This window comes from Chiloscyllium plagiosum, unplaced genomic scaffold, assembly GCF_037043375.1.
Source record: "Chiloscyllium plagiosum isolate Xiang-an unplaced genomic scaffold, Cpla_swu_hap1 HiC_scaffold_5, whole genome shotgun sequence".
NCBI classification, from domain to species: Eukaryota; Metazoa; Chordata; class Chondrichthyes; order Orectolobiformes; family Hemiscylliidae; genus Chiloscyllium; species Chiloscyllium plagiosum.
The window spans coordinates 82,336,896-82,364,597 of NW_028270143.1; the positions used below are offsets into that span (position 1 = coordinate 82,336,896).

The 27,702-nt window shown below is 43.0% G+C and overlaps 1 protein-coding gene across 1 annotated transcript in view; it reads left to right on the plus strand.

Annotated features, from left to right (window-relative positions):
- LOC122550020 (ADP-ribosylation factor-like protein 5B) overlaps positions 1-27,702 on the plus strand; it is a 49,459-nt gene that overhangs the window by 13,513 nt on the left and 8,244 nt on the right. Inside the window, exons 3-4 of the mRNA XM_043690414.2 lie at positions 15,164-15,311; positions 26,604-26,687. Of these exons, the coding sequence (XP_043546349.2) occupies positions 15,164-15,311; positions 26,604-26,687 (232 nt within the window). The remainder of the gene's footprint in view (positions 1-15,163; positions 15,312-26,603; positions 26,688-27,702) is intronic.

Below are 27,702 nucleotides of genomic sequence, written 5' to 3' on the forward strand. Positions count from 1 at the left end.
TTAAGAAAGGTGGGAGAGAGAAAGCAGGAAATTATAAACCAGTTAGTCTGACCTCAGTGGTGGGAAAGATGCTGGAGTCTATTATAAAGGATGAAATTACGGCACATCTGGATAGTAGTAACAGGATAGGACAGAGTCAGCATGGATTTATGAAGGGGAAATCATGCTTGACTAATCTTCTTGAATTTTTTGAGGATGTAACTCTGAAGGTGGACGAGGGAGATCCAGTAGATGTAGTGTACCTGGACTTTCAGAAAGCTTTTGATAAAGTCCCACACAGGAGGTTAGTGAGTAAAATTAGGGCGCATGGTATTGGGGGCAAAGTACTAGATTGGATTGAAAATTGGTTGGCTGATAGTAAACAAAGGGTAGTGATAAACGGCTCCATTTCGGAATGGCAGGCAGTGACCAGTGGAGTACCGCAGGGATCCGAGCTGGGACCGCAGCTTTTTATAATATATGTTAATGATATAGAAGATGGTATCAGCAATAACATTAGCAAATTTGCTGATGATACAAAGCTGGGTGGCAGGGTGAAATGTGATGAGGATGTTAGGAGATTACAGGGTGAACTGGACAAGTTAGGTGAGTGGGCAGATGCATGGCAGATGCAGTTTAATGTGGATAAATGTATGGTTATCCACTTTGGTGGCAAGAACAGGAAGGCAGATTACTACCTCAATGGAATCAATTTAGATAAAGGGGCAGTACAGAGAGATCTGGGTGTTCTTGTACACCAGTCAATGAAGGCAAGCATGCAGGTACAGCAGGTAGTGAAGAAGGCTAATAGCATGCTGGCCTTCATAACAAGAGGAATTGAGTATAGAAGCAAAGAGGTGCTTCTGCAGCTGTACAGGGCCCTGGTGAGACCACACCTGGAGTACTGTGTGCAGTTCTGGTCTCCAAATTTGAGGAAAGACATTCTGGCTATTGAGGGAGTGCAGCGTAGGTTCACGAGGTCAATTCCTGGAATGGCGGGATTACCTTACACGGAAAGACTGAAGCAACTGGGCTTGTATACCCTTGAGTTTAGAAGACTGAGAGGGGATCTGATTGAGACGTATAAGATTATGAAAGGTTTGGACACTCTGGCAGCAGGAAACATGTTTCCGCTGATGGGTGAGTGCTGAACCAGAGGACACAGCTTAAAAATACGGGGTAGACCATTTAGAACAGAGATGAGGAGAAACTTCTTCACAGAGAGTGGTGGCTATGTGGAATGCTCTGCCCCAGAGGGCAGTGGAGGCCCAGTCTCTGGATTCATTTAAGAAAGAGTTGGATAGAGCTCTCAAAGATAGTGGAATCAAGGGTTATGGAGATAAGGCAGGAACAGGATACTGATTAGGAATGATCAGCCATGATCATATTGAATGGCGGTGCAGGCTCGAAGGGCTGAATGGCCTACTCCTGCATCTATTGTCTATTGTCTATCTACCCTGTCTATACCCTTCATGATATTATAGACCTCAATCAGGTCCCCCCTCAATCTCCTTTTTCGAATTAAAACAATCCTAACCTACTCAACCTCTCTTCATAGATAGCACCTTCCATACCAGGCAACATCCTCGTAAATCTTCTCTACACCCACTCCGAAGCATCCACATCCTTTTGGTAATGTGGCGACCAGAACTGTACACAGTATTCTAAATGCGGCTGAACCAGTCTTGTACAATTTTAACCTGACCTGCCAGCTTATACTCAATACCCTGTCCGATGAAGGCAAGCATACTATATGCCTTCTTGACCACTCTATCTACCTGTGCAGCAACCTTCAGGGTACAATGGACCTGAACTCCCAGATCTCTCTGCTCATCAACTCTTCCCAAGACTCTTCCGTTTACTGTATAATTTGCTCTAGAATTAGACTTTCCAAAATGCATCACCTCACGTTTGCCTGGATTGAACTCCATCTGCCACCTCTCCGCCCAACTCTCCAGTCTATCTAAATTCTCCTGTATTCTTTGACAGTCCCTGAATGCTTTCTGTTACTCCACCAATCTGCAAACTTGCTGATCATACCAACAGTGCCCTCTTCCAGATCATTTATGTATATCACAAATGACAGTGGCCCCAGCACTGATCTCTGTGGAATACCACTGGTCACCTTTCTCCATTTTGAGAAGCTCCCTTCAACTACTACTCTCTGTCTCCTGCTGCTCAACCAGTTCTTTATTCACCTAGCTAGAACACCCTGCACACCATATGACTTCACTTTCTCCATTAGTTTATCATGAGGAACGTTATCAAACGCTTTACTAAGTCCATGTATATGACGTTGACAGCCCTTCCTTCATCTATCAACTTGGGCACTCCCTCAAAGAACATTATTAAGTTGGTAAGGCACGATCTCCCCCGCACAAAAACCATATTGCCTATCACTGATAAGCACATTCTTTTCCAAATATAAATAGATTTTTTTCCCTTACTACCTTCTCCAGCAACTTTCGCACCATTGACGTCAGGCTCACTGGTCTGTAGTTACCAAGAATATCCCTATTACTACCCTTCTTGTAAAGGGGGAAAACATGAGCAACCCTCCAGTCCTCTGGCACCTCACCTGTGTTTAAGGATGCTACAAAGATATCTGTCAGGGCCCCAGCTATTTCTTCTCTCACCTCCCTCAGCAACCTAGAACAGATCCCATCCAGTCCTGGGAAGTTGTACATCTTAATAGCCTCTAGCCTACCCAATATGTCTTCCCTACTTATGTCAACGTGACCCAGAGTAATCAGACTTCTATCTCTAATCTCAACATTCATCATGTCCCTCTCCTCAGTGAACACTAATGCAAAGTATGCATTCAGAATCTCACCTATTTTCTCAGGTTTGACACACAGTCTTCCTTCCTTATCCTTTAGTGGACCAATCCTTTCTCTAGTTACACGCTTGCTTCTTATGAAAGAATAAAAGGCTTTGGTATTCTCCTTAATTTTGCTCGCTAAAGCTGTTTCACGACCCCGTTTAGCCCGCTTGATTCCTCCAGGGCCTACTCTCCCGATATTCCTCTAGGGCCCGTTCTGTTCTTATCTGCCTGGACCTTATGTATGCTTTCCTTTTCCTCTTGGCTAGTCGTACGATTTCTCCTGTCATCCACGGTTCACAAATCTTGTGTTTCCTATCCTTTGCTTTCAATGGGACATGCCTATCCTGCACTATCTTTGACATATCTTTGAAAACCTCCCACATATCAAATGTGGACTTCCCTTCAAATAGCTGTGTCCAATCCACATTTCCCAGCTTTTGCCTAATTTTGATATAATTGGCCTTGGCTCAGTTTAGTACTCTTCCCTTAAGACCACTCTCATCTTTGTCTATAAGTATTCTAAAACTTACAGAATTGTGATCACTGTTCCCAAAGAAATCCCCCACCGCAACTTCTACCACCTGGCCTGGCTCATTCCCCAACACCAGGTTCAATATGGCCTCTTCACTCGTCAGACTATTGACATACTGCTCTAGAAAACTCTCCTGGATGCTTCTTACAAATTCTGCCCCATCCTAACATCTGACATTAAGTATATTCCAGTCAATGTTGGGAAAATTAAAATCTCCCATCACTACCACCCTATTGTCTCTACATCTTTCCATAATGTGTTTACCTATTTGTTCTTTTACCTCACACTCACTGTTGGGAGGCCTGTAATACAGCCCCAACAATGTAACTGCACCCTTCTTATTTCTCAGCTCCACCCATAATGCCTCACTACTCAAGTCCTCCATAGTATCCTCCTTTAGCACAGTCTTGATATCATCTCTGACCAGCAATGCAACTCCTCCCCCCCTTTTACTTCCTTCCCTGTCCTGTCTGAAGCGTCTATATCCTGGAACATTTAGTTTCCAATCATGCCCTTCCTTCAACCCGGTCTCTGTGATTGCAATAACATCATACACCCAGGCACCAATCCAAGCCCTACGTTCATCTGCCTTACCCACTATACTCCTTGCATTAAAGTATACACACTTCAGGCCACCAGGTCTTTTGCGTTCATCTGCAGTCTGCCTACCCTTCCCCTTATTAATGCTAACTTCATGATTCCTACAATCTCCAGTTTCCACCTCACTGTTTACTTGTCTTCTCTTCTGGTTCCCAGCCCCTTGCCACATTAGTTTAAAACCTACCCAACAGCAGCAGCAAAAACTCCCCCAAGGACATTAGTTCCAGCCTGGTTGAGATGTAGACTGTCCAATTTGTAATAGTCCCACTTTCCCCAGAACCAATCCCAACATGCAACAAATCTGAACCCCTCCCTCCTACACCATCCCTCAAGTCACTGGCTAGCACGTGGCTTGTTAGTAATCCTGAGATCACTACCTTGGGAGGTTCTAATTTTTAACTTCTCTCCGAGCTCCATGAATTCTGCTTTCAGGACCTCATCTCTTTTTTTACTCATATCATTGGTGCTTATATGCACCAAGACAACTGGCTATTCACCCTCTCCTTTTAGAATGCTCTGCAGCTGATCGTGACATCCCTGACCCGAGCACTTGGGAGGCAATATACCATCCGGGAGTCTCATTTTCGGCCACAGAACCACCTATCTGCTCCCTTTACAATAGAATTCCCTATGACTATGGCCCTACGAGTTTTTTACCTGCCGTTCTGAACAGCAGTGCACCCCACGGTGCCATGATGTTGGCAACTGTTGCACTCCCCTGGTGAGCATCTCCCTTAATGGTATACCTGTTTTGGAGGGAGATGACCACAGGGGACATCTGGACTGCCTTCCTACTCTTTTTCTGCCTTTTGGTCATCCATTTACTGTCCCCCTCAGCATTCTAACCTGTGGTGTGACCAGTTCACTAAACGTGCTATCCACGACCTCCTCAGCATCGCAGATGCTCCACCGTGAGTCCATCCGCAGCTCCAGAGCCGTCATGCGGGCAAACAAGAGCTGCAGCTGGACACACCTCTTGCAAGTATAAGAGTCAGGGACGTCAACCACGTCCCTGAGCTTCCATATCATGCAAGAGGCATTTGCCACGGGTCTGAGCCTTAGCTTTGTATCAACTAACTGAAACCAAACAATACACTTAAATATATGAAAGAGAAGAAAGAGAAAAAATAAAAACCTTCCCTTGCAGAGTCTTTCTCTGCTAGTTAGAGGAGGGTGGGGGTGCGGGAGTGAGATGCTACATGTGTAGTATCTCGGGTTAGCCGCTGCCCACATTTATACTAAGTCCTTACCTTCTTGGCACCCTCCTGGTCTCCACGTCACCTCCACTCTGTCTCCCGCTGCTCCCGGATAGGAAAAAGGCTGTGGGCTTCAAAGGTAAGAATTTAAACAGTTCCCTTACCTTCTCAGCACCCTCCTGGTCTCCACGTCACCTCCGCTCTGTCTCCCGCTGCTCCCAGACAAGAAGAATAAAGGCCATAATGCCATTTCACTTCTTGGTTGCTAGCTGTACTTCCATGCCAGCCTTGTGCACAAATGTACCCAAGTCTTTCTACACATTGACAAGTTTTACACTTTTCTATTCTTAGAACAACTTGACACTTGTCTGCATTAGACTCCACATGCCACTTTACTGCCCACTGTGCAGGCTCTATGTCTTCACTGTTTACATTTCCACTTAGCTTTGTATCATCAGCAAACTTGGATACACTACTTGCTATCTCTTCATTAATTATATAGATTGTAAGTGGTTGATGACCCAGCACTGATTCTTGCAGCATGCCGGTATTCAAACCTGCCAACATAATGCCCTGTTTATGCTTCCACTTTGCTTCCTGCCCCTTAACAATTCTTTATCTATGCTAATATATTCTGTGAGCCCTTATCTTGCCTAATAATTTTTAATGCAGCATCTTAACAAATGCTTTTTGGTAATCCAGGTATACCACATATAAAGTATTGGTCCCCTTTTATCTACCCCTCTAATTACATCCTGAAAAAACTCTACATTTGCCAAACAGAATTTCCCTTTGGTGAAACCATGTTGATTTGATCTCATACTATATTTTCTATGTGCATTCTTGAGACTTCCCTAACAGATTCCAGCAGATTCTCATTGTCTGATGTAAGGCTAAATGACTTAACTCCTTTTTTTCCTCCTCCTGATAACCAATCTAATATTTGCCAACTTATGCATTTTTAGGAAATTATGGCCAGTGTATCCAACTCTGCAGCTGTCTCTTTTAGCACTCTAGAGTGTATGATATCTTGTTTCTGGGATTTCAGATTTTACTGAAGTCTCTCTAGTCATTTTTGTTTTCTGATTTTTCATGTTCTTAATTTTCTCGCTCTTTTTAACCCCATAGGTGCTTCTGATGTACAACTTGTATCTTCTATTGTGAATTTGTCAGCTCATTACCCATATATTTTATCCTATCTCTGTTTCTAAGGATCCATGTTTACTTTAGCTACTTTCCTTTTTATGTACTTGTAAAAGCTCTTACAATTTATTTTTATATTCCTGAACAGTCAACTGTCATTGTATTTTATCTCTTAATCAGTATCTGAAAAAACAGCAAATTAAAATTGCAGATCTCTAGTAAGTTTGAATGCAGACCTGCATACTGTGCTGTATAGTGCTTATCCATGTTGGCTCACTGCCTCCAACATGTATATATAATCTATATATCTAAGGATATTTGGAAGAAAGCAATTAAAGTATAGTTGAAATATCTTGTAAACTTATAAAAATCTTTATATTATTGTTATGGCATGGAGACTAACAGCCGAACCAAATCAGCCTTTCTACCAAAATTGAATCTCAAAGATTCCAATGGTTCCCTCCCAGACTTTTGAATAATCAGTCCCAGATTATGTGAATAATTAATTAACAGGCACCGGCTTTATATCTTAACCAAAAGACTTAACAGTTCATTCAATACAAAATAACATTAGCAGACAGAAAATTAAACTGTACGGAGAGGTGATGACCTAGTAGTATTATCACAAGTTTATTAAGCCAGAAACTCTAGTAATGTTCTGGGGACTTGTGTTCAAATCCCAAAACGGCAGATGGTGGAATTTGTAATTCAATAAAAATAACTGGAGTTAAGAATCTGCTGACTACTGTGAAATCATTGTTGATTGTCGAAAAATCCCATCTTGTTCGAAAACATTTAAGGGAAAGAAATCTGCCAGTTGTTGAAACTTTATTGCTGGAACAGCACAGCAGGTCAGGCAGCATCCAGGGAACAGGAGATTCGACGTTTCGGGCACAGGCCCTTCTTCAGGAATTCCTGAAGAAGGGCCTGTGCCCGAAACGTCGAATCTCCTGTTCCCTGGATGCTGCCTGACCTGCTGTGCTGTTCCAGCAATAAAGTTTCAACTTTGATCTCCAGCATCTGCAGACCTCACTTTCTCCTCAAAGAAATCTGCCATCCTCACCTGGTCTGGTTTACCTGTAGCTCTAGACATACAGCAATGTGGTTGACTCTGAACTGCACTCCGAAATAGTCTAAGCACTCAGTTGTCAGTCGCCAAGAAGTCTCAACATAAAAATAAAAATGGATGAACCACCTAGCGTCAACCACTGGAAAACAATGTCAGAACTAGCCCTGTCAACCCCACAGAGACCTCCTTACTAACATCTGGGTGCTAGTGCCAAAATTGGGAGAGCTGTCTCATAGACTAGTCAATCAGCAGCCTGACAGTCATACTTTCAGAATTGTACCTTGCAAACACTGAAAGTCACCATCCCTGCATAGGTCCTGTCCTACCGGGAGGAGAGACCCAGCAGAGGTGGCAGCACAGTGGTATACAGTTGGGAGGAAGTCTCTGTGGTAGTCCTCAACATCGACTCTGGATCCCTTGAAGTCTCGTGCACGTCAGGTTAAAATGGGCAATATCACCACATACTGTCCTTCCTGCACTGATGCATCATTGCTCCTCCACATTGAACAATACTTGGAGGAAGCACTGAGGGCAGCAAGGGTGCAAAAAGTACTCTGAGGGATTTCCATGTCCAGCAACAGAAATAGCTCGGCAACAGCACAACTGATTGAGATGGTCGGGTCTTAAAGGACATAGCTACTAGGCTGGGACTGGCATGTAGTGAGGGAACGAACAAGAGGAAAAAATATATTTCTCCTCATCCTCACCAATCTGCTGGCTGCAAATGCATCTGTCCACAACCGTATCGGTAAGATCTACCACCGTTTAGGCTTTGTGGAGACGAAGTCCCACCTTCACTTTCACAATACCTTCTGTCATGTTGTGTGGCACTATGATCAGGCAAAATGGGACACACTTTGAACAGGTCTAGCAACTCAAAGCTGGACTTCCATGAGGTGCAGGGGGCCATCAACAGCAGCAGAATCGTACACAATTTGAACCTCATGGCCCGACATATCGCCTATGCTGTAATTGCCATCAAGTCAGGGAGCTTCAGTGGAGAATGCACGAGGACTATCAGGTGCAACACCAGGCATACGTAAAAATGAGATGCCAACCTGGTGAAGCTAGCAAGTATGATTACTACAATAATAGTAGCAAGTGATAGACAGAGCTAAGCGATCCCACAACTAATGGATCAGACCTAACCTCTGCAGTCCTGCTTCATCTCGTTGTGAATACTGGTGAACAATTAAACAACTTGCTGATAGAAGAGGCTCCACAAATACCCCATCTTCAATGATAGAGCCCAGCTCATCAATGCAAGATATAAGTGCTGAAGCATTCGCAACAACCTTTAGCCAAAAATGCTGAGTAGATGATCCATCTTGGCCTCCAGTGGTCCCCAGCCAGTCATCAGCTAATTCAATTCACTCCGTGATATCAAGGAATGGTTGGAGGCACTGGATACTGCAAAGGCTCTTGGCCTTGACAACATTGTGGCAAAAATACTGAAGACTTGTGCTCCAGAATTTGCACACCCATAGCTATGCTGTTCCAGTACAGTTACAATGCTGGTATCTACCTGACAATGTGGAAAATTATCCAAGTACACAGAGCAGGACAAATCCAACCCAGTCATTTGCTACTGCATTAGACTACTCTCGATCATCAGTAAAGTGATGGAAGGGGCCATCGTGCTATCATATATAACTTGCTTAGCAATAACCTGCTTATGGAATCCAGTTGGGGCTCTGTCAGGATGACTCAGACTGCTGACCTTGTTACAGCCTTTGTTCAAACATTGACAAAGGAGCTAAATTCCAGAAGTGAAGTGAGTGACAGCCCTTGACATTTGACTGAATGTGGCTTCAAGAAGCTGGAATCATTGGGAAACAAGGGGCAGACTCAGCTATACCTGGCACATAGGAACATGGTTCTGGTTGTTGGAGATCATTCATCTCAGCTCCATTGTGACTCTGCAGGAGTTCCTCAGGGTAGTGACCTAGGCCCAACCATTTTCAGCTGCTTCATCAATGATCTTCTCCTATCAGAAATGGGGATGTTTGCCAATAACTGTATAATGTTCAACACCATTCATAAATGCTCAGGCACTGAAGCAATCCATTTCCAGGCTTGGACTGACAGGTCATGTGCAACAGAAACTAAGCTGGACCACGAGAGCAGATAAGAGGCTAGGAATACAACAGTGAGTGACTTATCTCTTCACTCCTCAAAACTTGTCCACTCTTGACAAGGCAAGAGTCAGGACTGTGATGGAATTCCCCTCATTTGCCTGGATGAGTGCCGCTCCAAAAGCACTTGAAGCTTGATGCCATCTGGGACAAAGCAGTCCACTTCACGGGCACCATGTTCAGAAGCATCCACTCCCTCCACCACTGAAGGTAGTAGAAGCAGTATGTACTATCTACAAGATTGACTGCAGAAATTCAACATGAAGGCATTTAACACCGTACCAATGTATCCTGGCTCCATGCACAGATTGCCCCGTGGTCTGGTTCTTGTTATTTCCCTGGTTATTCTCTTCCCCTGAATGTAATCCCTTGGGATTCTCCCTAATCTTACCCACCAGTGATTTTTCATGGCCCCCTCTTTGCTGTCCTAATTGCTTTAAGTCCCCACTCCTCCCCTCTGTATTTTCTATACTTCATTATAGTCTCCATTGATTTGCTCTCTTTGTACCTATTAAAATGTTATCCAGTCTAGAATACTCCTAGACCATCTAGGGCGATCTGTTTTGTTGCTCCAACATTTCACCTAAAGTGAATATGTTGGACCTGTACTCTTGCCAATTCCATTTCGAATGTACCCCACCGTTCTTCTGTAGGTTTACTCAGAAGTAGCTATTCCCAGTGTACTTTGGCCCAGATCCTGCCTTATTTTTTATAAAATCTGCATTCCCCCAATCAAAAACCCTTTTTTTGTAGATTATCTTTTTATATTCTGTAATAAACCTAAAAACATATGGTATTGTGGTCACTATCATTAAAATACTCTCTCACTATCATCTTAAACAATTAGGAGAAAGTGAGGACTGCAGATTCTGGAGATCAGAATCGAGAGTGTGGTGCTTGAAAAGCACAGCAGGTTAGGCAGCATCTGAGGAGCATAAGCCCTTCATCAGGAATGAGGCTTGTGAGTCAAGGGGGTACAGAGATAAATGGGAGGGGTGTGGGACTGGGGGATAGGTAGCTGACAGTGCAATAGCTGGAGATGAAGGTGGGGATAATGGTGGTAGGTCGGAGAGGAGGGTGGAGTGGATAGATAGGAAGGAACATAGATAGGTAGGACAGCCCATGAGGGCGGTGCCAAGTTAGAAGATTGGATCTGGGATGAGGTGTGGGGAGGGGAAATGAGGAAACTGGTGAAATACACATTAATCCCATGTAGGGGAGGGTCCCAAGCCAGAAGACGAGGCATTCTTTCTCTAAGCGTCAGTTGGTTAGGGTTTGGCGATGGAGGAGACCCAGGACCTGCCTATCCTTGGCAGAGTGAGGGGGGAGTTAAAGTATTCAGCCACGGGATGGTGGGGTTGCTTTATGCGTGTGTCCCGGAGATGTTCTCTGAAGCGTTCTGCAAGTGGGCGTCCTGTCTCCCCAATATAGTAGAGACCTTATCGGGAACAACGAATACAGGTAATGAAGTGTGGAAGTGCAGGTAAATCTATGATGGATGTGGAAGGCTAATTTGGGGCCTTGGATGGAGGTGTGGGTGCAAGTTTTGCAATTCATGCAGTGGCAGGGAAAGGTGCCAGCAGGGGATGGTGGGTTGGTGGGGGTGGGGGGTGGACCCAACAAGAGAGTTGTGGGGTGAATGGTCTTTACAGAATGCAGATAAGAGGTGGGGAGGGAAATGTATCTCTGGCGGTGGGGTTGTTTGTAGGTAGCAGAAATGGCAGAGGATGATGCGATGTATCAGGAGATTGGTGAGGTGGAAGGTGAGGACCAGCGGGTTCTGTCCTTGTTGCGGTAGCAGGGTGGAGGTGCGGGAAGTGGATGAGATGCGCTGGAGGGCATCATCAACCATGTGGGAGGGGAAATTACGGTCTTTGAAGAAGGAGGCCATCTGGTGTGTTCTGTGGTAGAACTGGTCCTCCTGGGAGCAGATGCAGCAAAGGTGGAGGAATTGGGAATAAGGGATAGCATTTTTACAGGAGACAGGATGGGAGGAGGTGTAGTCGAAAGTGTGGTGCTGGAAAAGCACAGCAGGTCAGGCAGTATCTGAGGAGCAGGAGAATGACATTTTGGGCAAAAGCTCTACATCAGGACCAGGCAACAGTGGGAGTTGTTGGGTTTGGAGAAGATGTTCGTGTTGATGGAGATGGAAAGGTCCAGGAAGGGGAGAGAGGTGTCCGAGATGGTCCAGGTGAACTTAAGGTCAGGGTGGAACGTGTTGGTGAAATTGATGAACTGTTCAACGTCCTCGTGGGAGCACGAGGTGGCGCCGAACACTTGAACAGTTGTCAGACTTTCCTTCCCAGAATTGAATCCAGTATTGTATCATCCCTAGTTGGACTTTCTACATATTGATATAAAAACTCTCCTGAATACAGTTAAATAAATCCATTCACTATGACTATCCCAACTAATGTTGGGGAATCCCCTAAAATAGTTACCCTATCATTGTTTTATACCTCAGTGAATTGGCTGCACCTTTGCTCCTGTAGCCCACTAACTGTCTAAAGGCCAATAATATACTCCAAGCAATGTGACTAGTCCCTTTTTATTCCTAAACTCTATTCACAAAGACTCATTTGAAAACCCTTCCAAGACATCATCCCTCCTTATGGCAGTGACTGACTGATTAATTGATAATGCAACATCTTTTCTTCTTTTACACACTCCCCTGTCCTGTCTGAAGGTCTTCTATCCCAGAATATTTAGTGACTAGTTCTGCCCTCTCAGTCTCATCTCTGTGATGGCAACAACATTCCAATTCCATGTGTGAATTCACACCCTTGACTTGTTTTCAGCAAGAGGGAATACAACCATTAGCCTTTGACATTCAATGGCATAATCGGTTCCTCCAGTTTCCTGGAGGTTATCATAAACTATGTACTGGACTTATCATAAGAATACTGTGGCAACATTCTGGTTGCCCAGCTATAGGAAGGATATTGTTAAGCTGGAGAGGGTTCAGAAGAGATTTACTAGAATGTTTCTGGGTCTGGCAGGTTTGAGTTATAAAGAAAAGCTGGGAACAAATTTGGATTATTTTTTCACTGGAGCATAGGAGGTTGAGAGCCAACCTTATAGAAGTGTATAAAATAATGAGGGATACAGATAGAGTTGGAGTTAATGGTAGTTGTCTTTTCCCTAAGATGGGGGGATTTCAAGATTGGGTGGCACATTTTTAAGGTGAGGGGAGAAAGATTTTAAGAAAAGACATGAGGGGCAATTTTTTTAAACAGTGGTTCATGTTGGAATGAACTTCCTGAGGAAGTGGTGGACGTGGGTACAACTACAACGTTTAAAAGACATTTGAATAAGTACATAAATAGGAAAAGTTTGGAGGAATAAGGGCCAGGAGCATGCACATGGGACTAGTTTAGTTTGGGATTATGTTCAGCATGGACTGGTTTGACTGTAGGGTCTGTGTCCCAGCAATATGACTCTAAGAGCAGATCAGAAGCTTGCAACCCTGCAATGAGTAACTGATTTCCTGACTCCCCGAAGCATGTCCACCATCTACAACGTCTCACCAATTCCTGAATGAATGTGCACATAAGTTTGACACCATCTGAACAAAGCCCATTTGATGAGCACCACATCCACAAACATTCACTTTCTCAGCCACTTGATGATCAGCCATAACAATGTCTACCATTGACAGGATGCTTTGCAGATATTCAGGAAGACTCCTTATATACACTTTCCAAACGCATGACCACTTTCACCTAGAAAGACAAGGGCAGCAAATACATGGGAACACCACTAACTGCAAGTTCTCCTGCAAGCCACTCTCCAACTGACTTGCAAGTGTATTGTTGTTTCTTCAGTATCACTAGATCAAAATCCTGGAACTGCCTCCCTAACAACGTTGTGGATCCATATCAAATAAAGTGATTGAAGAAAGCAGCTCATCACAATCTCACGGGCAACTAGGGATGGGCAATAAGTTCTGGTCCAGTCAATGATTCCCATGTCCCACAAATGAATAAAAAGACCAGAAATTTCAGCTTCTTTAGTTGAGTGATAAATATGATTTTTCTAACATACAGTTTCTTGCAAACTAGGAATGGCTTCATTTGTTTGTTTTTATCCGACGATGATTCTCTAATATTTGAGAAAAAAAAAAGCTTGCTTCTTGCACAATGGCTCAGGAGTTCACAGTCAGGCTTGTTGGTGGGGTTAGGTTTTTAAATGTTGCCTCAACTATTTTTAATTTCTCAATTGTGTCTTTTAAAATAGGTAAAGATTTTCAGTCTTTGGTATAGCACTTTTTTCGTAAATCTAAGTTAGTCATTTAATCAGCAAAGTGGGATATTTGTGGTTATGATTCTGTTCTTTCTGCTAGTAGATACTGGTTTAAGCTACATAACACGTGTGTCTATTGTCTCAGACCGAAATTTCTTGGTCCCAGTCTAACAATTCTGTGACTTTTGGTTTTACCTTTTTAATCTGCTGATGGATATTCTGCTAATGTTGCTACTTAATTCGATGAAGGTGATAAATCCTGACTCATTTAAGTAGAATACTAGCTTCTGGTTTGCATCTTTCTGTAGATTTAGAGTCATAGAGATGTACAGCACGGAAAAAGACCCTTCGGTCCAACTCGTCCATGCCGACCAGATATCCCAACCCAACCTAGTCCCACCTGCCAGTATCTGGCCTATATCTCTCCATACCCTTCCTATTCATCTACTCATCCAGATGCCTTTTAAATGTTGCAATTGTACTAGCCTCCACCACTTCATGTGGCAGCTCATTCCATACACATACCATCCTCTGTGTTAACAAGTTGCCCCATAGGTCTCTTTCATATCTTTCCCCTCTCACCTTAAACCTATGCCCCCTAGTTCTGAACTCCCCCACCCCAAGGAAAAGACTTTGTCTATTTATCCTATCCACGCCCCTCATGATTTTATAAACCTCTCTAAGGTCACCTGTCAGCTTCCAACACTCCAGGGAAAACAGCCCCAGCCTAATTCAACCTCTCCCTATAGCTCAAATCCTCCAACCCTGGCAACATCGCTGTAAATATTTTCTGAACAATTTCAAGTTTCACAACATCTTTCCGATAGGAAGGAGACCAGAATTGCAGGCAATATTCCAATAGTGGCCTAACCAATGTCCTGTACAGCGACAACATGACTCCCCAACTGCTATGCTCAGTACTCTGACCAATAAAGGAAAGCATACCAAACGCCTTCTTCACTATCCTATCTATCTGCGACTCTAGTTTCAAGGAGCTGTGAACCTGCACTCGAAGGTCTCTTTGTTCAGTAACACTCTGTAGGACCTTACCATTAAGTGTATAAGTCCTGCTAAGATTTGCTTTCCCAAAATGCAGCACCTCGCATTTATCTAAATTAAACTCCATCTGCCACTTCTCAGCCCATTGGCCCATCTGATCAAGATCCCGTTGTAATCTGAGGTAACACTCTTTGCTGTCCACTACACCTCCAATTTTGGTGTCATCTACAAACTTACTAACCATACCTCTTAAGCTCACATCCACCTTTCTTAAACAGTGGCACCACATTAGCATTTGGTAAAGCCTGAGAATTTCTGTGCAATTCATCTTTTTTCCGATTTTACAAATTGTTTGAGGCTATTCAGTTTTTAAAATACTGAAACTAACGTCATGAAATTATCTTCATATGGCACTTTGAATATCTTAAAACTAATTTTTTTCAGCTTGATGAATGAAGTTGTTCACACATCACCTACAATTGGAAGCAATGTAGAGGAGGTTGTGGTCAAAAGTACACACTTTTTAATGTGGGACATTGGTGGACAGGAATCACTGCGTTCATCATGGAATACCTATTACACCAACACTGAGGTATGTATAATTACCTTGGCAATGAGGTAATTGATTTTTTAGATATTTCTCGGCTTTGTGCAACTTTATTAATCTTTTAAACTTTGTGCTACATTGGAATATATTCTCCTTCAGTAGATACTCTATTGGCAGGTTTCTGAATTGTAGCCATATGAACCTCCCTTTGTGACAGAAACAAAAAAAGCCAATCACTCCTGACATGAGGAACTGCATATATCCAGGCACATAATTCCAGACCAGTTACATCATCATATCAGTGTCTCCTGACACATACAACCAACAAAAATAATTAGGTTATTCAACATATTTAAGGAGGGATTATGCTTGACTGATTTGAGTGAAACCTTTAAAGTGACACAGTATACAAGTATAATGCAGTAGGTATTGTAAACACAAATTTTTAGAAGTTTCAAAACCAAACTGGATTAATGACTAATAATGAAGTGTGAGCAGTGTGCTAGTAGCAGAATTTAACTACAAAACAAAAAAGTGAGTTAAAGGAGTTACACACATTGGCAGAAGATGAAAAGGGTTTCAACTGCTGGTCATCATTTCCCAGGTAATTGAAAGTAAATTAAAACATTTGTTGTTGACACCAAATTAGAGAGCACTGTTCGAACTGAGGATGACTATAACATAATCAAAAAGGTGTTCATAAACTTTGAATGGGCATATAGATGGCAAATGAACTTCAATACACTGATATAATGCATTTTAGGAATATTAAAGAGACCATGTAATGTTCTGAAAAATAAGAATCAAAATAGATGAGAAAAGCAGAGGGATTTGGAGAAACACATTCGCAGAAAATGGCAAGTCTAGGTCACATGGTCATTTAAAAATAAAGTAAGCACCAGAGTTCATTAGGTAGAGTTGACAATCCCAGAAGCATATTGAACCATCATAGAATCCTGTTTAGCCCTTAAGAGATCTGTATATATTTTTTAGGTTTGTCCAAGCAGTCTCTGGTTTACAAATGGGTTCTGTTCTTGAATACAACAAATGCTGGAGGTTACAGCAGGTCAGACAGCATCCATGGAGAGAGAGCAGGCTAATGTTTTGAGTCTAGATGACTCTTCTTCAGAGCTGAAGAATCATCTAGACTTGAAACGTTAGCCTGCTCTCTTTCATTGATGCTGTCTGTCCCGCTGTGATCTCCAGCATTTGTTGTTTTCAGTACAGATTACAGCATCTGCAGTAATTTTTTCCTGCACTCTGTTCTTGAGTTCATTTGTCAGTCAATTTATATGCAAGCCAAAACACAGTACAATAGAATAGCCATTCAGAAATGAGCAAACATTCGCATATAGGATCTTTAGAATTAATATTATTGTGTAATCTCATTCACAAGTACAAGCATTTGTAAGTCAAACGTTTATAAATTGGGAATCATCTGTAAAAGGATATAGAGGTTTCCGAAAAGATTTAAGAGGAAGATGTCAGTACTTGGATGTTTTGACCATCCGGAGAAAGTGAGGACTGCAGATCAGAGTCGAGAATTGGTGCTGGAAAAGCTCAGCAGGTCAGGCAGCATCTGAGGAGCAGGAGAAACAATGTTTCGGGCATAAACCCTTCATCAGGAATGAGGCTTGTGGGTCGGGGCTGAGAGATAAATGGGAGGGGGTGGGGTTGGGGGGAACGTAGCTAGGAAAGCGATAGGTGGATGAAGGTGAGGGAGAAGGCGATAGGTTAGAGGGGGCAGTGATGGATGGGTCCGGAGGCTGGTGCCGAGTTGGAGGCTTGGGACTGGGATAATATGGGGGGAGGAGAAATGAGGAAGCTGTTGAAACTCCCCTGTGGTTGCAGAGTCTCATGGCGGAATATGAGGCGTTACTCCTCCAGGCGTTGGGTGGTAACGGTTTGGTGGTGGAGGAGGCCCAGGATCTGCATGTCCTTGACGGAGTGGGAGGAGGAGTTGTAGTGTTCAGCCACGAGGCAAAGGTGTTGGTGGGGCGGGTGCCCCAGAGATGTTCTCTGAAACGATTCGCAGGAAGGTGCCCTGTCTCCCCGATGTAGATGAGACCATACCGGGTGCAACAGATGCAGTAGATGATATTGGTAAAGGTACAGGTGAATTTCGGACGGATGTGAAGGGATCCCTTGGGGACTTGGACGGAACTGAGGGGGAGGTGTGGGCGCAGGTTTTACACTCCCTGCAGTGGCAGGGAAAGGTGCCAGGAGTGGGGTTGGGCTGGTGGGAGGGTGTGGACCTGACGAGGGAGTCGCGGACGGAATGGTCTTTTCGGAACGCTGATAGGGGTGGGGAGGGAAATATATCTCTGGTGGTGGGGTCTGTTTGGAGGTGGCGGAAGTAGCGGAGGATGATGTATTGTATGCGGACGTTGGTGGGGTGGAAGGTAAGGACCAGGAGGGTTCTGTCCCTGTTGCGTTGGGAGGGGTGGGTCAAAGGTGGCGGTATGTGAAGTGGAGGAGATGTGCTGGAGGGCATTGTCAACCACGTGGGAAGAGAAGTTGCGATCATGGAAGATGGAGGCTATCTGGGACTTTCTGAGGTGGAATTAGTCATCTTGGGAACAGATGCGGCAGAGGCAGAGGAGTTGGGAATAAGGGATGGCATTTTTTCAGAGGGTAGGGTGGGAGGAGGTGTAGTCTAGGTAGCTGTGGGAGACGGTGGGCTTGTAGTATATGTTTGTGATTAGTTGGTCACCAGAGACAGTGATGGAGAGGTTCAGAAAGGGGAGGGAGGTTGCCGAGATGGTTTAGGTGAATTTGAGTTGGGGTGGAAGGTGTTGGTAAAGTTGATGAACTGTTCAACCTTCTCGTGGGAACACGAGGTGGTGCCAATGCAGTCATCGGTGTAGCGGAGGAGTTTAGAGGAAGTGGGAAAATTGGAAGGAGAAGTTGTTGAGGGTGAGGACCAGTTCAGCCAGGCAGATGAGGGTGTTGGTGGATAGGTGCTGGTTGGGACGGCGTGAGAAGAAGAAATGGGGCTTGGAGACCTTCGTCGTGGCGGATCGATGTGTACAGGGACTGGATTCCATGGTGAAGATGAAGCGTTGGGTGCAGGGGAAATGAAAATCTTGGAGGAGGTGAAGGGCATGAGTGGTTTCACGAATGTAGATGGGGAATTCCTGCACTTAGGGGGACAGGATGGTGTCGAGGTAGGGAGAGATGAGTTCGGTGGGACAGGCACAGGCTGTGACCGGGACAGTCAGGTTTGCGAATCTTAGGAAGAAGGTAGAACCAGGCCATGTGGGGTTCACGGACAGTGAGGTTGGAGGCTGTGGATGGGCTATCCCCAGAGGTCTTGAGGTTGTGGATGGTCTGGGAGAGGATGGTTTGGTGAAGGGAGGTGAGGTTGAAATCAAAGGGGCAGTTGGAGGAGGTGTCTGCAAGTTGGTGCCTGGCTTCAGCAGTGTAGAGGTATGTACGCTCCACTACTACTGCAGCCCCCCCTTGACTGCGGGTTTAATGGTGAGGTTGGAGTTGGAGCGGAGGGAGTGGAGGGCTACACGTTGTGAGGGTGAGATTTTGGAGTAGGTGAGGCAGTTGGACAGGTTGAGGTGGTCGATGGCACGGCAGCAGTTTGAAATGAAGAGGTCAAGGGCGGGTAACAGGTGAGCACGGGGTGTCCAGGTGGATGGGGTGTGTTGGAGGCGGGAGAAGGGATCCTTGGTGGGTGTCTTGGTTTAAAAAGTAGACACGGAGGTGGAGGCAGCGGAAGAAACATTCAAGGTCACAGTGTGTGTCAAACTCATTAATCTGGGACTATAGAGGGATAAAGTTGAGGTCTTTATTGAGGACTAAACGTTCGTCCTCAGTGAGGAGGAGGTGTTGACCATCAGGAAAAAATGAACTGATGTTTATTCTTTCTTGAAGAAATAAAAAGACTACAGGATGACCTGCTCTTTAAATTTGTGAAGGCGTTTGATTTAACGTGAAAGAATTGTTTCCATTTATGGGCATACCTGATACCAGGGCCCATAAAATAAGATGACCACAAATAAATTCAAACAACTCGATAAGTTTCCTTATCAAGAGATTAGCTAGAATTTAGAACTGCTGTCAGGTGGAATAGTTGAAGTGAATAACATTGATACCTTTAAGAGAAAACTAGGTGAGAGAGCAAGGATTACAAGGATATGTAGATAAGATTAGATGATGGAAGAGGCTCATGTAAAGCTAAAACATTTGTATAGACCAGTTCATCTGAACGGCCTGCTTCTGTGCTTATAAGCTCTATGTAATACTAAATTGAGCAATACTAAATTGAGTAATTAAACAATATCTTTCTTTTCTAAGAACAAATTCAATTTAAAATTGTAAGCTGCCTTCAAAGTGTTCAACTTTTAAAATATTTCATAAACATAATCCATTAATATATCCATATTTTTTTCTCAATTAGTTTTGCAATGGATATCAATAATGGTAGGAATGTTAAATCGTTGGGGCAGTTGGTGGCTCAATGGTTAGCACTGCTACCTAACAGCACAATAGACCTAAGTTCAATTCCAGCCTTTGGCAACTGTCTGTATGGAGTTTGTACATTCTGTGTCTGCGTGGGTTTTCTCTGGGTGCTCCAGTTTCCTCCTACAATCCACAGATGTGCAGGTTAGGTGGATTGGCAATGTTAAATTACCCACAGTGTCCATGGATGTGCAGCTTAGCCATGGAAAATGCAAGGTTACAGGGATACTTTAGGATGGGGTGAGTCTGGATGGGATGCTCTTCAGAGAGTCAGTTTGGACATGTTGGGCCGAATGGCTTGTTTCTACACTGTAAGGATTCTATGGATGGTTGTTGTCGGAGAATTGAGCCCAATTGAACAGAGACCACACAAACCAGATTGGGTGAAATTAACAAGCTGTTTATTCCAAGCGATTTTGCTGGAAGAAAAATTGACTAGGCTGACACAGAATTGACAATCTGTACAGGTAGATCAAGGGTTCACTTCCCTGAGCTGAGAATCAAGCCAGTTTTTATGGGAATACAGTACAATGATGCTAATTAAAAATAGTGAACATACAATGGTCTTGATAGTCAAGTAATCAAGTTATGATGGTGATAATCGCAAAGCAATTATCAGAAGAATGTCTTGAATGTAGATACAATGAAGCGTCCGGCAACATCAATCAGTCAGCACGATCAGCCTTTCCACCTTATTCTCTGATAGTGAGTGGTTACCGTGACGCTTGTTACTTCCTTGAGAGAGTTAGTTTCCGCAGACCGCTGCCCCCCGGGGCAGTCCTTCCCCCGAGGGTTTGGGGTCCTGCAAACTCATTGACCTCTGGTTTGAGCTGGGAATAGAGAACAGACTGCAGCACTGACAAACACAGAAACAAACAGGACAAACAGGCGAGGTCAACAAGGCGGCCTTAGTGTGGAACTGCAGGAGAGGGGGAGATACTAAACGAGTATTTTGCATCAGTGTTTACTGTGGAATTGGAAGGCATTGAATGTAGGGAAACAGATGGTGACATCTTGAAAAATGGCCATATTACAGAGGAGGAAGTGCTGGATGTCTTGAAACGCGTAAAGGTGGATAAATCCCCAGGACCTGATCAGGTGTACCCTAGAACTCTGTGGGAAGCTAGGGAAGTGATTGCTGGGCCCTTTGTTGAGATAATTGTATTATCGATAGTCACAGGTGAGGTGCCGGAAGACACCTCAAAGGTAGAAGACAGAGGGTGGTGGTTGAAGGTTGTTTTTCAGACTGGAAGCTTGTGACCAGTGGAGTGCCACAAAGATCGGTGCTGGGTCCATAACTTTTCTTCATTTATATAATGATTTGGATATGAGCATAAGAGGTATAGTTAGTACGTTTGCAGATGACTCCAAAATTGGAGGTGTAGTGGACAGCGAAGAAGATTACCTCAGATTATAACGGGATTTTGATCAGATGGGCCAATGGGCTGAGAAGTGGCAGATGGAGTTTAATTTAGATAAATGCGAGGTGATGCATTTTGGGAAAGCAAATCTTAGCAGGACTTATACACTTCATGATAAGGTCCAACGGAGTGTTTCTGAACAAAGAGACCTTTGAGTGCAGGTTCAAAGCTCCTTGAAAGTCAAGTCACAGGTAGGTAGGATAGTGAAGAAGGCGTTTGGTATGCTTTCCTTTATTGGTCAGAGTATTGAGTACAGGGGTTGGGAGGTCATGTTGTGGCTGTACAGGACATTGGTTAGGCCACTTTTGGAATAGTGCATGCAATTCTGTCTCCTTCCTCTTGGAAGGATGTTGTGAAATTTGAAAGGGTTCGGAAAAGATTGACAAGGATGTTGCCAGGGTTGAAGAATTTGAGCTATAGGGAGAGGTTGAATAGGCTAGGGCTGTTTTCCTTGGAGCGTCGGAGGCTGAGGGGTTTATAAAATCATGAGAGGCATGGATGGGATAAATAGACAAAGTCTCTTCTCTGGGGTCGGGGAGCCCAGGACTAGAGGTCATAGGTTTAGGGTGAGAGGGGAAAGATATAAAAGAGACCTAAGGGGCAGAGGGTGGTACATGTATGGGATCAGCTGCCAGAGGAAGTGGTGGAGGCTAGTACAATTGCAACATTTAAAAAGCATTGAGATGAGATTATGAATAGGAAGGGTTTGGAGGGATATGGGCCAGGTGCTGGCAGGTGGGACTAGATTGGGTTAGGATATCTGGTCAGCATGGACGAGTTGGACGGAAGGGTCTTTTTCTGTGCTGTACATCTCTATGATTCTATGAGACAAATATAGGACAGACACAAGACAAACAAAACAGCAGGGGCCCTGTAAACTTGCCACGATCTGTGGATTTAGTAAGCGAGAACTCTTTCCTTCTGTCTTGCGGGAGCACCTGCCAGTCCGTCTTTCCCCTGGCTGGATCAGGCACATGGCTGTTCTCCGACTCAAGTCGGATCATGCGTCTGCCTAAATGAGTACAATTTGGGAGCTCACCAGCCTGCTGCTCGAGCAGGGTAAACCAGCTCAGTACCGAAATGCTGCCGTATTAGATTAGAATTGTGGCTGCTTCCCCCAAACGTCCAACCCTTGGTAGGTATGACCCATTGGGGCAAAGCTAGCTGCCAGGTCCAAATTGGGCACAATTTAAAATGTCAGGTTCGCTTACCCTTTTGATTGAAAAGGAGCTGCCAGCCATGCCAAACTGTCGGAGAATTGAGCCCAGTTGAACAGAGAACACACAAGCCAGATCAGGTGAAATTGACAAGCGATATTACTGGAAGAGAAATTGACTAGGCTGACACAGAATTGACAATCTGTACAGGTAGATCAAGGGTTCTCTTCCCTGAGCTGAGAATCAAGCCAGTTTTTATGGGAATACAGTATAGTAATGCTAATTAAAAATAGTGAAAATATAATGGTCTTGATAGTCAAGTGATCAAGTTATGATGGTGATAATCGCACAGCAGTTGTCGGAAGAATGTCCTGAATGTAGATACAACGAAGCGTCCAGCAGCATCAATCAGTTCTTAATTGGATCAGGAGTTCTCTTAGAGGGGAGGTGAGAATGTTCTTTTTCTTGGCATTAAGGTGTTTCCATTGTTGCTCTCCTGTGAGCGAGGTATTCTGGTGCCTCTCCGTCTGTCCTGAGCTTTGTGTGGCTTTGGTATCACTGGGGTATGAGACTGCCCTTAGGGCTTTGGGACAGCTGTGTTTATCGGGTCCAGGAAGCTTGTCTTGGGAAGTGTACTCCCTGGTCTGCGAGCGACTGTGGTCTTATCTTGTCAGTCTGTTTGGTCAATGCTGAGGCATTCTGGGTGTTTCTTGTATGGTTTGGACAGGCTTGATTTTCTGTGTTCTGTGATCTGCCATCTGCTACCGTGGGTAGCAGGTGGCAGATCTTTTCCCACAGTTGTGAATACGGTGGATAATTTGTACTTTACCTACTTAAATCATTGTCTTTTAGGACTTTAAACTCTAATTATATTTTGGAAATTTCAAATAGGTAACAGGTTATACAAAATATTTTCTTGTGCAGAATGCTTTCTTGTAAGGCAGAGAGGCAAATCCAGAGCTTAATTCTTAGGCAACTGAGCGCCTAGCCTTCAATAGTGGAGTAGTTAAAATCAGGAATGTTTAAGAGACCAGAATTAGAGGTGTTCAGAATACCCAGATAGTTGTGGAGCCAGAAGAGACTAGAGAGGGAGATGAGGCTCTACAGAGATTTTAGAGCATGAATGAAATATTAAAATTGAGACATTGCTTAACCAGACCCAATATAGGCCAGTAAACATAAAGTTAATGGACAACTGAAACATGATAGCACATGTTTGGATGGACTCAGGTTTATGGAGAGTAGAATGTAGAAGGCTGGAGTGGAGTGCTTTGGCGATATCAAGTCTAGAGGTCAGAAAGGCACGGAAGAGAGTTATTGCAACAGCAAGCTAAGGCAAAGCTGAGATTAGGCTCTTTCATCAATGCCAAAATGCCTTTTCTGACTGTTCACGGGAATACATGGTCAGAAACTCATTGAACTTAAGATGACACCAAACAAACAGTCTCGTTCACCCTTGGTCAGTGTCAGATGAAGGAGAAAATTAGGGAATGCAGTTGTGTTCTTACCGTTCTTCCCTTTGTATTTTTGTACATTTTTGACTAGAAAGAAATAAATTTCATACACTATATAGAAAAGTGCAGATTTCAGCTTGTTACATATCAGCCCTTGTACTATTTTAAAATAAAAAGTAAAGAAGATTCAGTTTTCATCTGGATTGTTCCAATCCACTGTAACTTATGAATTATGGTATGGTAACAGCACAGCAATGTGTAGGCTGTTGTGACTGTTCTCAAAGTGCAATTCTGCTTATCTCATTCACACCCTCCCAGCAATTTATCACATTTGCTACTTACAATATTCCTTTTTGTAAGCTTTAAATCTCATTACCAATATAAAAAACAGTGCCCTCATACCAATCACTGCAGAACCTCTTTTTATGTCTTCCTTCAGTCTTAGAAACAATCAGTCATTGCTGTTAGACCATAAGACATAGGAGCAGAAATTAGGCCATTCAGCCCATAGAATCTGCTCTGCCATTCAATCATGGCTGATAAGTTTCACAACTCTATTCTCCCGCTTTCTCCCTATAATCCTTGATCCCCTTAATACTCAAGAACCTATCTATCTCAGTCTTAGATATACTCAATGACCTGGCCTCCACAGCCTTCTGTGGCAATGAATTCCATAGATTCATCACTCTCTGGCTGAAGAAGTTTCTCTATATCTCCCTTCCAGAAGGTCTTCCCTTTACTCTATGGCAATGCCCTCGGGTCCTAGTCTCTCATACCAATGGAAACATCTTCCCAACATCCACCATGTCCAGGCCATTCAATATTCTGTATGTTTCAATTAGATTCCCCCCACCTCCATTCTTCTAAATGTCATTGAGTATAACCCAGAATCCTCAAATCTTTCTCATATGTTAAGCTTTTCATTCCTAAAATCATTCTCATGAGCCTCCTCTGAACACACTCCAGGGCCAGTACATCCTTCCTGACATATGGGGCCCAAACCTACACACAATACCCCAAATGTAGCCTGCCCAGAGCCTTGTAGAGCCTTAGAAGTACATCCCTGCTAGTATATTCAGGTCCTCTCAAAATAAATGCCATCATTGCATTTGCCTTCCTAACTACTGACTCAACCTGAAAGTTTACCTTGAGAATCATGGACTAGATCTCCCAAGTCTCTTTACACTTCAGACTTCTGAATTTTCTCCCCATTTAGAAAATAGTCTATACCTATATTCTTCCTACCAAAGTAAATGACCTCACACTTTCCCACATTGTACTCCATCTGCCACTTCTTTGCCCACTCTCCTAACCTGTCCAAATCCTTCTGCAGCCTCCCTGCCATCTCATTGCTACTTGTCTTTCTACCTATTTTTGTATTGTCTGCAAACTTAGCCAGAATGCCCTCAGTTCCTTCATCTATATCGGTAATGTACAAAGTGAAAAGTTGTGGTCCCAACACTGAGCTCTGCGGAACACCATTTGTCACCGGCTGCCACCCTAAGAAGGACTCTTTTATTTCTGTTTTCTGCCATACAGTCAAGCTTCTGTCCATGCTAGTACCTTGCTTCTGACACCATGGGCCCTTATCTTACTCAGTAGCCTCCTGTGTGGCACCTTGTCAAAGGCTTTCTTGAAATTCAGGTAGACCAACATCCTTGGTCTAACCTGCTTGTTACTTCCTTAAAGAATTCTAACATGACCTCCCCTTTATGAAACTATGCTGACTTTGCCCTATTTTACTATACAGTTCCAAGTATTCAAAATCTCATCCTTCACAATGGATTCCAGGATCTTACCCAAGATCTTGTTGTGCTTTACTACCATTCAGCCAACTTCGTATTCATACTGTTATTGTCACTATTATTCCATGCAGTTCAACTTTGACTAACCGCTTCTGCAGCACTTTATCAATCATTTACATAGACTTCTTCAACTCTCCTTTTGGCAAAAAGATCAGCTGAAACTTCAGAAAGATAGCATTTATGTAATTTTGCAGGATTTCCATGAATTTCGATTGTGACAGATAATCAATAGGAATGGAATTTTCACAGGATTTCTAAGCATCTTTCTTTAGTACCCACATTAACCTACAATGTTACACTTATGTTGTTCACCTTGCATATAGTGTGCTTTCTCACCAATTGAGATATTAAACCTGGGTCAGTTTCAATTTCTTGTATTGTCAAGTCAGATATGTTGGCAGAGTTTTGAATGAGCTATTTTTGCAACTTAAGGAATTTCCCATTTTCCATTCTAAAAGTATCATATCTTCTTATCTACCAATCTGAATATTTTATTACAGTTTATCACTACAGTAGCTTTTTTATGGATACATCAGATGTTTTTCGCTAATATTTGTATGTCATTGCACAGAATGTACAATATTGCTGTGAATTTTTTTTTACTTGGCATTCTTGAATAATTTAGCCTATGACGTCAGTTTGATTTCTAGACAAAAGCATATTAAAATACAGTTAATAGATTTTAGATTTTGGATGGGATTGTACTTACAAGTTGTCAGTTCTGATTTTTGCATAATTACTTAAGATAAAAAGTCATGAAGGAATGCCGCAGGACAGTAAACTTTCAGTGGATTTCTCTATTTTAGAAGTTATCGCTTTCACTGATTCCTGGATTCCGAATGCCGATATCAATTTTCTGCATTTTTAGGGTTTAATGTTGATTTGTCACCATTCCACCATCTACCATTAATACTGTTTTTAGAATTTATTCACTGTATGGAGAACAATTTGTTGCTCATACTAATTATATTTTAATGTTCTATTTTAAAAAGAAAATGATCTTATGTTTCCTTCTAATATTTTTTAGTTTATAATTCTGGTTGTGGATAGCACTGACAGAGAGAGAATATCAGTCACCAAGGAGGAACTGTATAGGATGCTCGCTCATGAAGTAAGTCAACTATTCAAATATTAATTAAAATACTTTAAAAGGCTCTAAAGCTATTAATTTGTAAAGGTTGGCAGACATTAAAAATTGTGAAATATGAACTTAGTCTTAATAAGGGATTATGTGTACTGTTCAGTACTACTGTTTGTTCTTAGTATTCATTAATATAGTCTTTATCTTGCTGCCAGACAAATGTGTGGAATTATGCTTGTACATGCAAGAAATGAATCTCATTAACTTTGTCAATAGACATTGTACATAGTTTGTGACAGAGGCTCATTTCAGCCCTCACCCACCCTTCTTCTTCCCCTTTTATTAGACCATGATTTGACTAAAACGTCATTGAAATCTTAAACATAATCTGTTACTTTGACTACTGAATAACGTTTGTACAATTAATTCATCTTGCTGAAAGCGGATGCTACTGTGGGGTGCTTAGTAGCTTTATGTAGATGACAAAATTAATCTTTTCTTTTGGCAATTAACTGCACGTTTTCAAACGCACACAAAAATATAAGGTGGAAAATTTATGCTCACGCTAGTGAGATATGCAATATTTTTATAAAGATGCAAAGTTTAGCGATCACATTGGAAATAATATTCTTGATTACTTAGGAACCTTTCCTCTAATAGCATGACAGTTTTCAGTGTGGCGTAGATTATTCTCAACATAACTTTCTTCATTCATCACAGGACATGGATGCTATTGGTTAAGCCAGCAATTATTATCAATCCCTAGTTGCTCTTGAGAAGATGGTGTTTTCTTATGCTGTTGAGTCCATTTGATATACAGTTGGTTCTGATATAATACGATAGTTCCATTCTCGTATGATCTCGTGTTAAAAAATCGTGCAATAGCCATGCCATTTAAACTAATGGGGCAGGAATCGCGCTATACCTAATAGAGGTAAGGAAAGTTCGCATTCTACAAATAACGGTCTGAATTCTTCAATTGCATTAAAGCCAATTTGCTTTGAAGAAACACGCATTATAGCCGAAACGACTGTAGGTTAGGGAG